This window comes from Mercurialis annua, linkage group LG3 (assembly GCF_937616625.2).
Source record: "Mercurialis annua linkage group LG3, ddMerAnnu1.2, whole genome shotgun sequence".
Lineage (NCBI taxonomy): Eukaryota > Viridiplantae > Streptophyta > Magnoliopsida > Malpighiales > Euphorbiaceae > Mercurialis > Mercurialis annua.
The window spans coordinates 10057963-10072521 of record NC_065572.1 but is presented as its reverse complement, the minus strand read 5'-3'; the positions used below and the strand labels follow the sequence as shown (position 1 = coordinate 10072521).

The window sequence follows — 14559 nt, the reverse complement described above, 5'->3', positions numbered from 1 at the left end:
GAAAATAGAAATTAAAGGTTTGAATGCTTGAAGAATCAAATTAGCTCCATTTTGAGTTAACTAAATCAACTAAACCGAGTTGAATAATTCATAATAACAAAAAAAAAAGCTTAAATTTATCCAACTCTAAATTAATTGATTCAAAATCGTTAGCCTATTTGGTAAAGCAACATCCTTGCTACTTTTTATGATTCAAATAAATGAGAGAGAATAACAAATAATTAAAATACAACAATGAACACCAAAGTAGTTTTAAATAGTAAGAAAGAACTAAACATATGAATATGAATATCAAAAAATCAGATAGTAACTGCGTGACATTTGTATAATTCGGAAGGAAGACGAGGAGTAGCAAGTGCTTGTAACGGAGTTCGCATGTAAGTAACCCTCCCCGGACTTTCCGACATGTCGATATCCTCAGCCATCACACCTTTAGGAAGATTCCAATCGAAATGGTGCAACAAGTGACCTAACATAGAAGTGACCAAGTAAATACTAAGTTGTGCACCAGGGCACACTCTCCTTCCTGCACCAAATGGAAGCAGCCTAAAATCATGACCTTTCATGTCCACATCCTCCCCGAGGAACCGCTCTGGCCTGAACTCTTCCGGGTTCTTCCAAATGGCCGGATCACGCCCTATAGCCCATACGTTCACTTGAACAATCGACCCCTTGGGTATGTCGTAGCCTCCGAGTTTGACATCGGAACTGGCTCGATGAGGGAGCATTAGTGGCGTAGGTGGGTGCAACCTTAGTCCCTCTTTGGCTACCATTTGTAGGTAAGGTAAATTCGAGAAATCCGCCTCGGTCAAGACACGTTTGGATCCAATAACACGGTCTAGCTCTTCTTGAGCCTTTCTTTGCACCCTCGGATTCTTAACGAGTTCAGCCATTATCCATTCTACTGAAATTACGGTTGTGTCTGAACCGGCAACGATCATATCCTACATAAAATTTATATGTGTACTCATTAGTAACGATTAGAAGAATTAACAGTTTGATCATCGGAACTGACTAGATTGCAGCAAAATTGTCAAATTGGATAAATTTACAAACTTTAAAAGTTCTGAATATCTTTTATAAAAAGTAAAAAACAATTGGCTTTTTTAACTATTAAACCAAAAAAATAGTCATGTTTTACTATCTCCTTACATGTACTTGTCAATTAATAGCGGTAACTCAAACTCAAATAGAGGTGATATTGAATGTACATGTAAATTACTAAGAGTAATTTTAACAATGCAAAAAGGAAAGGTTCGAATTTATCAAGACATACCCAAAGGAGACCAATAATAGTTTCTTCACTAAGGTCATATTGATCCTTGCACGTAAGCAACGCATCGATAAAATGTTGGTTGGTCTGGCCAGATTTTGCGCGAGCCACCGAGTGCTCGTCCATTATCTCTCGAGTAAGTCGGTCCCTTTCGTCGCAATGTTTCGCAAAAACCTCTTCATTTATCGGAAACAACCAACGGAGCCATGGAACGTGTTCTGCCATAGAAAGCGAGGCTGCTAACTTTGTACCGCTCGCAATACTTTGCTTGAATGCTTTGCCTTGAACCTCCATTTCCCCTTTATCTTTCACAAATCGCTTACCGAATGCTAGCCTTGTTATATTGTTCAATGCTACTGCTTCTAAATACTTCCTCACTACCAAACTTTTGCCTTCATTTTCTGCATGTTTATTTGTAAATATAAATAGATTAAGGAAAGGGTTAATGGCGAAAAAAGTCAAACCTTTATGACTTGCTGCAGTTTAAACCAAATCTTTTGATTTTTGCAATAATAGCTAAATTGTATTTTTTTTATTGCAAATAATAGTCAAATTGCAGTTTTTGTGTGAAATTTTTTGAGTTCTTTTACCCATTTTTATACTTTGCGGGCATATTTACTCATGACCCCAAACATTAAGGGCAAATTCACCCCTTCTCTCAAAAAATTATACTTCAGTAACCGTGATAACCTTTAACCCAATCTATAATAGTTTTGGAGGATGGTTACCAAATTTTAAATTTTTATAACTAAACTTTGATTTTACCAACAACGAAAGGCCACTGAATGAATTGATACAAAAATACGTCTTCTTAATTTTAACATTTAGTTCCATAATTTTAAAGTAAATAAAATATGACAAATATTTTATTTTCGTTATCCACGTAAGTAGAAATTTACAAAAAATCATTTAGTAAAATGCCATTGTTGGTGAAATTGAAACTCGATTATCAACATATACAAATTTAAAAATCAATAACCGTTATGTAAAAACACTAGTATCCGTAAAAGAATGTTTAACCTTAGATTTGTACAAGTACAAAATATGGGTAATTGATCCCGAAGGTCACTGAACTTTTGAGTTTTTTCATTTCAGTCACTAAACTATTTTTTTTTTTCATTTTGATCACTGAACTTTCATTTTTTTTCATTTTGGTATTTTCAAGCCAAAAATGCTTAGGTGGCAGCCGGAATTAAATTTTTTTAACCTGAAAACTTGCCATATATGCATTATTTGATCGAAAAATTCATTTTCAAAGTAAAATTATGTATGTATGATAAATTTTCAAAGTAAAACTTATAAAATCCGGTTGTCACATGTCAATTTTCGGCTGCCACCTACGCATTTTTGATCTGAAATACCAAAATGAAAAAAAATGAAAGTTCAATGACCAAAATGAAAAAAAAAATAGTTTAGTGACTGAAATGAAAAAACTCGAAAGTTCAATGATGGTCAGGATCAATTACCCTACAAAATATATATTCTTATCATATAAAATAGGAAAAAAAAAAAATTAGGAGAAAGAAGAATTTACCAGGATGAGTGCAGTAAGTATAAATAGATTGAACCATGGCATTGACCTCATGTTCCCTTATAGGTCTAAGAGCCTCAAGTCTCTTTGCTGAAAAAAGCTCAATTGTACAAACTTTTCTAACTTTAACATAATGAGCTCCATAATCAGCCCATATCAAATCTTTTCCATCTCTACTCATTCTTGCTGCTGACCTACTCCTTTGTCTATCAGCCAAATGTTGATCATTTTCTTTTAGCACTTCTCTAGCCAATTCCGAATTCGAAACAATTACGTTTAAATTTGAACCGAACCAAACTGAAATTATCGGACCGTAAGTTTTAGACCATTCCTCGAAACACCGGAACCTTACGGGCTTAATGTCGTAAAGGTTGCCGACTATCGGCCATGGCCGAGGCCCGGGAGGGAGCTTGAACCGAAACCGTTGGTAGAGTTTGTATGTTATGAGTAGAAGAATGATTGAAGTTATTAGGAAGGGAGTCATGTTTGGAAAATGAATGGATATTATGTGATGAGAATTAGACCATAGCGTCTTTCAATTTATAATACATAAACTAAAGTAAAGATACTGTTCTTAAATAGAAATGTCACACTCCCTTAGTCCCTTTCATTAATATTATTATTTGAATTGTTCTTTTTAGTGTTTTTAAGATTTATTTTATTTTTAACCAATTACAAAATCAATCATAAACTTTAGCTCGTATTGTAATTTTGAATATGAATTTCTAATTCTAACAATTCTAAACATGAACTATATTGATGTGAGTTAGAACACCGAATAATTTTTTGTCAAATCAATGTTGATGGATGTCGAAATATACATTAATATATTTTTTTATCAAAAAATTATTTCATGTTCATATTTAAAATAAAATTGTAATTTTGTGTTAAATTATAGGGCTAATATCTTAAAATATTAAATCTTTTTAGGTGAGGTTAATTTTAACCATAATTTTCAAAAACATCAATTTCAAGCGGATTTTCAACAAGTACATTTCTATTTTATCCAATCACTGATTCTTTTTTAAAAAAATACGAAATTTTTTATAATTTTTTTAATTCTAATCAAAACTAACCTTTTTTGAATTTATAAAATGCTTATTAAAATTAGAATTTAAACTATAAAATGGTCATAACTGAAACAAATTTAAAAAAAAATTCATTTTTTTAAATAATAAATGATTGTCTGAAACTGAAATATTAGTTTTTTTTTTTAATTTTGTTTACAGTTGACCTTATCCGAAATAATTTTGTATTTTTAAGACATTAAACCTAAATTATAAACAGTCTATTATTTGCAATTACACCTTTATTTTATATACTATGACTCCTTCAAATTTATTTTAAATTAATTTTAAAAAAAACTATTAATGATAACTTTAGTACCTTATACGTGCATTAAATGCAAACAAAATGAATTACTCGAACTGATGGAATTGGCAAAGTTTATTTGGCTGAAAATATGCCACCTCCATCATAGAAAAATTGTGGGTATTCTTGAATTCTACCTAACTAAATTACGTTACTATAAATGCAAGTTTTAAAAAATGATCGTTTGCGAGGTTGGTAGGATGATTGGGCAGAAAAATATGGCACTATATGATATTCAAATAATGCAGTATTTTGAATGGTACAGAACCAATAGACAGTATGGGGCGATATAAGTAGTTCAACAGTGACGGCATTTCCTCACAGTTCCAAATGGTTCTTATTTAAATTTGGCATAAGGTATAAAAAAACCATCGAATTTTTAAACAAAGTACATATAACCATTTGAACTCGATTTTTTTTGTATAAATAACCCATTGCCGTTAACAAAATCTTACTCCGTTAAATTTATAAATACGAGGTAAAAAAAACCATAATACTTTTTAAAACAGACAAATATAACCTTATAAAACATTTAACCTTATATTTATTTTTTAAATAATTATATTATTACCTTAATAAAGGTATATATTCATTATAATTTTAGAAATTACCATGTAAATTATACATATAGTATTTGAAATATAAAAATATTTTTCAATCAATATATAACATATATAAATTATTAATTCTTATACATTCTTTAAAATATCTATGTATATACTGAAATATTATAAATATATAATAATATTATCACTACTAAGAATATAATAATAGTAATAATAATAACAACAATAAACTACATCTATTTTAATAAAAATATTATATAATAACTAACGAGTTGTTGCTCAAATGGTATAACCATTGGATAACAAAACTATCAAGATCGTGGATTCAATTCCTCTCACAAACGCTCCTCCTCCCTCAATTATAAAGAAATATATTATATAATATTAAATTTACATATGACTAGTATGTTAATATATATTATGATAATTATATTTAAATTTAAATTTAGAAATATTTTAGTACAAATATAAATATACTTTTTAAAATTTACATATGATTAGTTTTTTTTAATAAACATCTCATATTATAATTTTTAAATTTTAGTACTTATACTTCCATGTGTGTGCGTGCGTGTGTGTGCATAAAAATATTTTTCAATCAATGTTAAATATAAATTATAAATTTTACATATTTTTTAAAATACTAATTTATAAAATAATATATATAATATATATTATTTTTAGAATTTAATATTATTATACATTTATAATATATTAGTATATAAATAGATATTTTTAGAATGTGTAAAAATTAACAATATATATAAGACATTAGTGAATGAAAAATATTTTTATATTTCAAATACTAGATATATATATATATATATATATATATATATATATATATATATATATATAATTTACATAGTATTTTCTAAAATTATAATGAATATATATCTTTATTAAGGTAATAATATAAAAAATTAAATATAAGGTTTAATGTTTTATAAGGTTATATTTGTCCGTTTTAAAAAGTATGATGGTTGTTTTGTACCTCGTACTTATAAACTTAGCGGAGTTAAGATTTTGTTAACGGTGGTGGGTTATTTGTACCAAAAAATCGAATTCGGGTGGTTATATGTACTTTTTTTAGTAGAATGGGCTATTTGTACCAACTGAAAAAACTCGATGGTTTTTTTGTACCTTTTGCCTTTAATTTTCTATTTCAAAATAATGCATTATTTTAGTTAATTGTTTGCATTTTACTCATATCACTACAAGAAAGACTGTATTTGGTAACAATAATTTTGAAAAAGCTTTTGATTATATTTCTTAGGTGTTCATTCTCAAAATGCTTGGTCGTATGAATTTTGGCGACCTTTGGTCGGATTGGATCAGTTATATTTTTAGCTATGTTCAGTTGTTTGTTTTTGTTAATGGGTGTCTTATAGACTAATTTTTTTCATGGAAAAGGAAGTTAGACAAGGCGATCTTTTATCTCCTTTTCTTTTTGTTATGGCAGTCGAGGGTTTGAGAGCTATTTTTATTCAGGAAATTTCGAAAGGTCTGATTAGTGAGATTTCAGTTGATGGTTATGCCAACCCGGTTTTTATTCAGCAGTTTGCTGATGACATTCTTCTTTTTGTTCCAAATGACTTGGATCAAATAAGAAATCTTCTTAGGATTCTTTGTTGTTTTGAGCTGGTTTTGGGGCATCCAGATTAATTTCAACAAATCCTCTTTGATTGGTATCAATGTTGATAGCCATTCTTTGGATGCAGCTGCTTCTATCCTGAACTGCAGGATCAATTATCTTCGAATAAAGGATCAATTCACCCCCTCAATTTGGCACGAAATATCAAATAAGTCATTTTGGAGTGTTTTTGGACAAACGAATCCCTGAATTTGGCAAAAAAGATCACATCGCACCCCCCCGAGCAAGTGAAACACACTCTCCGGTTTTGAATGGTAAAAAATTTAAAATAGTACTTAATATTTTTTTATTTTCTGGTTTAATACTTAATTATTTTTAAGTTTCAATCTTACCCCTTATATTTTATAACTTCAAAATAAATTTATTTTTTGAATAAAAATTTAGGGACCAAAATTCCCTTTTTCTCCCTTCTTCTTCTTCCCTCTTTTCACCAGATCTACATTTTCTCCCTTCTTAGTCATTCTTGTTTTTCTTTTTTTTCCTTCCACCGGATTCCTCCGCCATCGCCGGTGCGCCTCCGTTTCCAAACAACAAAGTCATCTCCTTCTCCTCCGTTCTCGTTTGAGAACAGAGCCTCCGTTCTCAGACGAGAACAGAGAGTCTGTTCTCGTTTGAGAACAGAGCCTCCGTTCTCAGACGAGAACAGAGAGTCTGTTCTCGTCTAAGAACAGCCTGTGTTCTCAGACGAGAACAACGGAGGCTGTTCTCAGACGAGAACAGCGTGAGGTACGGGAGCGGTGGTGGTGAGGTAGGGGACTGGCGGCGGTGGTGGGGAGGTAGGGGACCGACGGTGGTGGTGGGGTAGAAGACATAGGTTTCTAATTAGGGTTTTTTGTTAATTAGGTTTAATTAAAATTTTAATTATATTTAATTAGGATTAAATTAGAATTAATTAGGACTAATTTTTTGTAATTAGATAATCCACTCTCCTTTTTTGTGTCATAAGGGTGAATTTGATTCGGTTTTGTTAAGTTGCGGGTTGAATTGATCCGGTTTTGTCAAGTTGCGGGTTTGTTTGATCTGGTTTCGTCCAAAGTGACTCATTTGATATTTCGTGCCAAATTGAGGGGGTGAACTGATCCTTTGTTCAATTATCTTCCTATCACTTATTTAGGCCTTCCTCTTTTTCTGAATAAATTAAAGGCAAAGGCTTGGGATCCAGTTGTTCAGAATTTCTCTTCGCACCTCTCTTCTTGGTGTGGTAATTTACTTTCTCCTACAGAAAGGCTTATCTTGATAAAATTTGTTTTTAGCAGTTTGCCCATTTATTATATGCATGTGTTCTCTCCATATTCCCTATTCGGGTTGTTTTGACTCTTGATAAGTTGATGAGGCGTTTTTTTTAAATGGTTCTGTCGAAGGATATTAATTCAGAAAAGTCTCGTGGTCGGATATTTGTCTCCCTTTTTATAAAGGAGGTTTGAATTTTATTCCTCTCCGACTTAAAAACACTTGTGTGCTTTTTAAATGAATTTGAAAATTATTAAATGGGGATTGTGGTAGCCTTGGTACTCAATAGTTTCGAATAGCATTAATATTTCAATTGGTTTGACAATTTATCGGGGAACCCAAATCGCTTATCTCATCTTTGGAAAGGAATTGTGTTGTCTTGTATTGATAATATGTAAGCTCGGGGCTTTTGTTTTTCAATGCTAAAGCGGTAGTGGGGAATGGTTCTATTATTCATTTTTGGAAAGATATATGGTTGGGTTTAAATTATTTGCAGCGGGAATTTCCAAATATTTTCAGATTATCAAGGAATAAAAATAGCTCTTTGTTCGATATAGTTGATTGGTGGATATTAAACTCTCTGACTCACTAAAGTCTCAGGAAATTTCAAAAAGGTCATTAAAATCAAATTTCTTACAAAGTGGTCACTGAACTATACCTTTTATTACAAAAATATTTATATTGTTACGAAAAGAACACTAATCTTTTTGTGAACTACAAAAAAATCATTGGATTATTCCTTTTATAACAAAAAGGTCACTGAACTATGTTCTTTTTTGTAATTTTGGCTTGCCACGTAAGTAAAAATATTAGGTTTTTACGTCGTTTTATATGGGTTAACCTTTTTGTAATAAAATGTATAGCTCAGTGAACATTTTATAAGAAAATTGACTTTAGTGACCTTTTTGAGATTTCCTGAATTTTCAGTGCATCTAAGTTGGAATAGACAACCACGTATAACAGAAGTTGTTGCTCTAGATTCTTTATTTGAGGAAATCAATAGTTTCTCTTTAATGAATGTCTGGTGGGACTCCTCTTTTTGGCAACAAGAGGGTGGATTTCTTTAGCAGGGGAAAGGCCTCATTGCTTGTGGATTTTCTGCTTTGTTGAAGGGTTCTATAACAGGGGTGTTGGCTTCTGTTTGGAGCAGTTTTCATTTCAATCATTTGATTTGGGTTATTAAATTACCGCCTAGACTGCAATTTTTTCTATGGTTTCTGGCTCGGGGCTGGATATAATCTAATTCGGTTTTGATAAGGAGGGGTAAAAAGTATGATGGTTCTATAACAGGGGTGTTGGCTTCTGTTTGAACCATCATACTTTCTAATTCGTTTTAAAAAGTATGATGGTTCTTCAAGAGAATTTCAACTGCCTTCTTTTTTTGGAGGAGGAAACTTATGTTCACACCATCTTTCATTGCAATTTTACTTGGAAAACTTGGGTGTTTTTCTTGGAGAAGAAAAATATCTCTTGGGTTATGCGGTTTTCTTTGGATTATTTTATTGAGCAGTGGCTTTTTTTATCTATACTATATATAAAAGCACGGATGGGGAGGGACATGCAAATTTACTAAATAATCCTTTTCAGTTTACTACTAAATAAAGGTTTTTTAGTCATTAACTAATTAGTTATTTAATTAATCATTATTGTAATTAAAGTCCTAATTAGAATAGATAGTTAAATTATCTCCAATTTAATTTTTAGTATGTAAAAAATAACTAAATTGTCTCTAAATTCGTAGGAATACCTATCTTTTAGTTTGATTGAACTACAAAATTCAAATACTGTATTTGATTAATATAATATTATTTAAATTTCTATCTTATTATTTTTAAAAATATTATTAATAAAATTAAGTTAATTATTTAATAATGGTTATTATAAAACCAAAAGAAGAATAAATTCAGTATGGAAAAAAATTTAATAACCGAATAATATTTACTTTTACAAAAATTCTTAACTAACTTAATATTAATTATAAATAAAAAAATTATAAAATCATAATAAATTTACTAATATGTTAATTGACGAGTTACGTTACGAACCACGTGCATAACACGTAATGCGAAACTAGTCCATTAAAAAGCATAAGGTTCTTTGGAATATGATTGGGTACTTTATCATTTAGGGATTTTGAAAAGCAAGGAACGAACAAGTCTTCAACTTCAGAATGACAAAGGTTAATAGCATTGTTTTTGAGAAAATTAGGATAAATACTCTATTTTTAAAAATAATTTGATTTCCTACCTCGACAAGGAAAAAATAAAGAAACTAACTCACCTTTTTATTTTTTTACTCTAACATATGTTTATATTATAATTATGCCTAATTTTTATTATTATTTTACTCTAACCACTTTTTTTACTCTAAATGACAACTGTCACTTTTTTTTTCTCTCTTTTTTTCTTCTTCTTCTCTGCTTGTTTTTTCTCGCCATTTTTTTCTTCTTCTTCTTTTTCTTCTTTTCTTCTTCTTTTCTTTTCCATTTTTATTCTCTTCTTCTTCGCCGCTCCGCCATCAGTCTGCCGCCGCTCCGCCATCATTCTATTATCGTTCTCCGTTCGTTTCATATTTGATTTTAGAATATTTTTTTTCTTAATTCGTGGTGATTTATACGATTTATGTTAACTTTCAGATCTTAATAAATTACTCTTTGATTTTTTAAATTTTAGATCTAAAAATCTGCATGAAAAACGATTTTTTGATGAAAAAACGATTTTCTGCACAAAAACGATTTTCTGCAAACAAAACAGCATCTGATTATCATATGAGTATCACTGCATTATCATCACATTATCATAGCACTGCAGAAAAGATAACTTTTATATAGAAAAACATCCTCTGATTATCATATGAGTATCACTATAGTATCATGTAAGTATCATAACATTGCAGGAAAAAAATTCTGCAGAAAATAATGTTTGATTATCATATCGTTATCATAATATTATCATATATCGTTATCATAACATTATCATATGATACTTACATGAATTTTTTTTACAGAAATAGCGTCATATGATAATGTTGTATCATATGATAACGAGATGATAATATTTATGGTACATATATAATAACATCTATGATAATGTTTTATCATATGATAACGAGATGATAATATTTATGGTACATATATGATAACATCTATGATAATGTATGATAAAATAGTGTTTGATTATCATGTCGTTATCATAGCACTGGATTATGATAATTAGATGATAATGAATTATGATAAGGTTATGATAACTAGATGATAACGTACGTGAAAATAGAATAACAAAAAGATTCATGACACCGGTATGATAATCAGATGATAATAAAATAATAAAATTATGATAATAGTATGATCATATGATACCTATATGTAAAGAAATTACAGAAAAATTATGATAATGAGATGATAATATAAAAATAATAGTATGATAATATGATACCTGTATGAAAAAAATAATTACAAAACATTATGATAACGAGATGATAATATGAAGATAATAGTATGATAATATGATACATGTATGAAAAAAAAATTACAAAAAAATTATGATAATAAGATGATAATGTGAAGATAATAGTATGATAATATGACCTTATCATACTATTTTCTTCACATTATCATCTTATTATGATAATTTTTATGTAATGTTTTTCATATAGGTATCAAATTATCATACTGTTATCATAATTTTATTATTATGTTGTTGTCATAACATTATCATTTAGGTACAATAATACATTATCATCTTGGTATCATATGATTATATTATGATAACGAGATGATACTACAGTGATAACAATATGATAATCAATTTTTTTGTAGAAAATTATTCTTAATGCAGTGTTATGATAACAACATGATAATACAGTGAGACTCATATGATAATCAAAGATTTTTTTTTTATAATTTTTTTTTCTGCAGTGTTATGATAATCATATGATAATCAGATGCTGTTGTTTTGCAGAAAATCGTTTTTTGTGTAGTAAATCGTTTTTTCATCATAATATCGTTTTTTTCAATCAGATTTTTAGATCTAAAATTGAAAAAAAGTTCAAGAATAATTTATTTATATTTGAATGTTAAAAATTCGCAATAATCACCATGAATTAAAGAAAAAATAAAATATGAATGAATAATGTAGCGACGGTGGAGCAATGAAGAAACAGCGGCGAAGCGATGAAGGAACGACGAAGAAAGAAAAATGGAGAAGAAAAAAAGAAATAAAGAAGAAGAAGAAGAAATTGACGAAGAAAAAGAAAACACAGGAGAAGAAGAAGAAGAACAAAAAGAAGAGGAGAGAGGAGAGAGGAGAGAGAAAGAAAAAGAGAAGGCAATGTAAAAATATGACAGCTGTTACATGAGTTATTTAGACTAAAAAATCAATAGAAAATTGGTATAATTATAATATAAATATGATTTAGAGTAAAAAAATAAAATCATTAGACTTCTGAGGTATTTTCTCTATCTTTTTCTTATTGAGGTAGGAAATCAAATTATTTTAAAAAATAGAGTATTATCCTAATCTTCCCATTGTTTTTACTAGTATTAACAAGGCGGTGTATAAGTCGTTAAATCCGGCGTTTCCTTACTCTAATATGGATGTGTTTAGAAGTTTGGAATCCTTTTTCCATTCTTAATTCTTTTTTTTAGCATCCACCTTTTGTGGGTGAGTTAATACAAATATGATTTATCAAAAAATATTTAAAATTAGATTAAAATTATTGAAATTAAAAGTTTTTATTAAATGTATGGTTATTTGCATATTAAATCTTGAGTTATTTGCATATTAAATCTTGACGTTTTTTTCCTCGTAGCGATTTAAACACACTGTTTAAAATATTTCATCGCACATCCCTTCCGTTTTAAATTTGACATTTTATATTAAATTTTCATTTTCCACGAAATATATATAAGTTACGAAGCGAGTACTAAAAACGGCGTCGTTTTATAAAAACATAAATATCCTATAAAATATCAAATTTTAAAAGAATGGGATGTGCAATGCAACATTTTTTATATTGTGCTTAAATTTCTACTGATAAATCATCGAAAGCCGGGAGAGTTATCTATTAGAGCTCTAAGACCTGAGAACAAAAAACTTAGTTAGAATAAATTCCGCAAAAGACCTTTCGGACACTCACTTCGACGCTCAAGTAAATATTTAGTGAAGAAAAAGAGTAAAGTAAGAAGAGAAAGATTAGAGATAAAAAAAAAAGGAGTAGCTTAGGGTATAAGGATAAAATGTTCTATATAGTCTATTTTTTTCTGTACTCGTGCTTCGTTGGGTGAGGTGTCCCTCTATATAATAAATTGAGCTGGCCTTTTCAGTTTATTTTGATGTTATCGGACCACCGATGGCGTAGTATGTGTATGTTCTCTTATCAATGAATCATCAGTGGCGTGGTCTTTCTTACTTTCTATTCAAGTAATGTCCTTTATATCTCAATCCCAACGGCTTCCTTGGTGATACTGGTCCGGGATAAGAAATTAGATAATCCCGAATAAAGACATTTTTTCTATTTTCTAATTTATATATATATATATATATATATATATATATATATATATATATATATATATATATATATATATATATATATATATATATTTATATATATAACTGCTACATATGCACAATTCAATTAATTTTAAAATTTAAATAGATTTTCAGTAAATCGAAATAGAGATAAAATAATAATTTTTAAAAGATTTGGATAATTTTTGTTTAAAAAAAATTGGCTTTTTCCTCAAAAAAAAATTGGCTTTTTATCACCATTAAGTCTAGATTTTATATTCCCTAATGTATTTTAAAGGGTTATCGGCAAAACAAATTCCAACATTTCACTTTTGTAACGATTTAATCCCAACGTTTAAAACGTTAAGAAACAAATCGCAACTTTTTTTATTTTTGCAATTTGTAGCCCTGAGCGTTTTCCGGCAACTTTGTGCATACGTGGCAACCATATAATTAGATACATGTATTGGCATGTTAAATCCCAAACGTTTCAAAATATTTTCAAATAAAATTGTAATCTTTTATGTTTTTGCATTTTATAGCCTAAAGAAAGAGACAAAATTACTGAAAAACTGATTAGGGATACAATTTGTAAAAATAAGAAGGGTTGGGATCAGTGACGGATACAGAATTTTCTTTTAGGGGGGTCCAAATTAAAAATATATAATACACATTGAAACAAAAAAATTAACTTAATAATATTTTATTTTTTAAATCGATGAAAATAACTTCAGTGTTAATCTTATAAACCACATTTTCTATAATGTAAGTAAATAAATAGTCATATAATAGTGTTCTACTACAATAATCGTTTAGTCGTTCTAACAATATCTTAATTTAACCATTGTAATAGTCTCCTATTTTTTGTTAAAAATTCGGTTCAACAAGATTGAAATATATTTTTAGTTTTATAGAAGAATTTAATTGGAATAACTGTCGATTTTAGTCGACTAGTTAAACAGGCATGTCTCATTTGGTTTTTAAAGTAGTAGTTAAATGTTGTATTTTAGATCAACAATCGATTTAACCAATAAATAGAGGCCAAAAGACTAGTTTTGGAAATTTGAATTTTAAATTTATATATTTTTTAAACATTTAAATTTGAAAAACACTGGTGTTTATATCAATTATGTAGATTACATTTTAGTAAAATTAATTCTATATTAAAAAAATACTTCAATTCAAATTAAAATAGTTAAAATATATATAATGAATCTCAAAAACTACTAAGGTGCTATTTAATACTAGTAAAAATAAAAATATAACTATTAAAATTACTTAAAAATTATTTATCATCTTTTTTTATTTATTAAATATATTGGTCTAATTATTTCTAATAATATTTTAATGTAATATGTAAATTAATTATTTTTTTATGAATATGTATTTCTTTTTTATGAATGAATATGCAAATTAATTAGTTA

At 28.7% G+C, this 14559-nt stretch overlaps 1 protein-coding gene across 1 annotated transcript; it reads right to left on the bottom strand.

Annotated features, from left to right (window-relative positions):
• Window positions 1-201: 201 nt before the first annotated feature.
• LOC126671152 (cytochrome P450 98A2-like) lies at window positions 202-3350 on the bottom strand. The gene is made up of 3 exons (XM_050364870.2): window positions 2808-3350; window positions 1277-1674; window positions 202-944 (listed from the first exon to the last, which is right to left on the bottom strand). Exons 1-3 carry the CDS (start codon window positions 3286-3288, stop codon window positions 300-302), a joined length of 1524 nt encoding a protein of 507 aa, XP_050220827.1. The 5' UTR covers window positions 3289-3350; the 3' UTR covers window positions 202-299.
• Between the last annotated feature and the right edge of the window lie 11209 nt (window positions 3351-14559).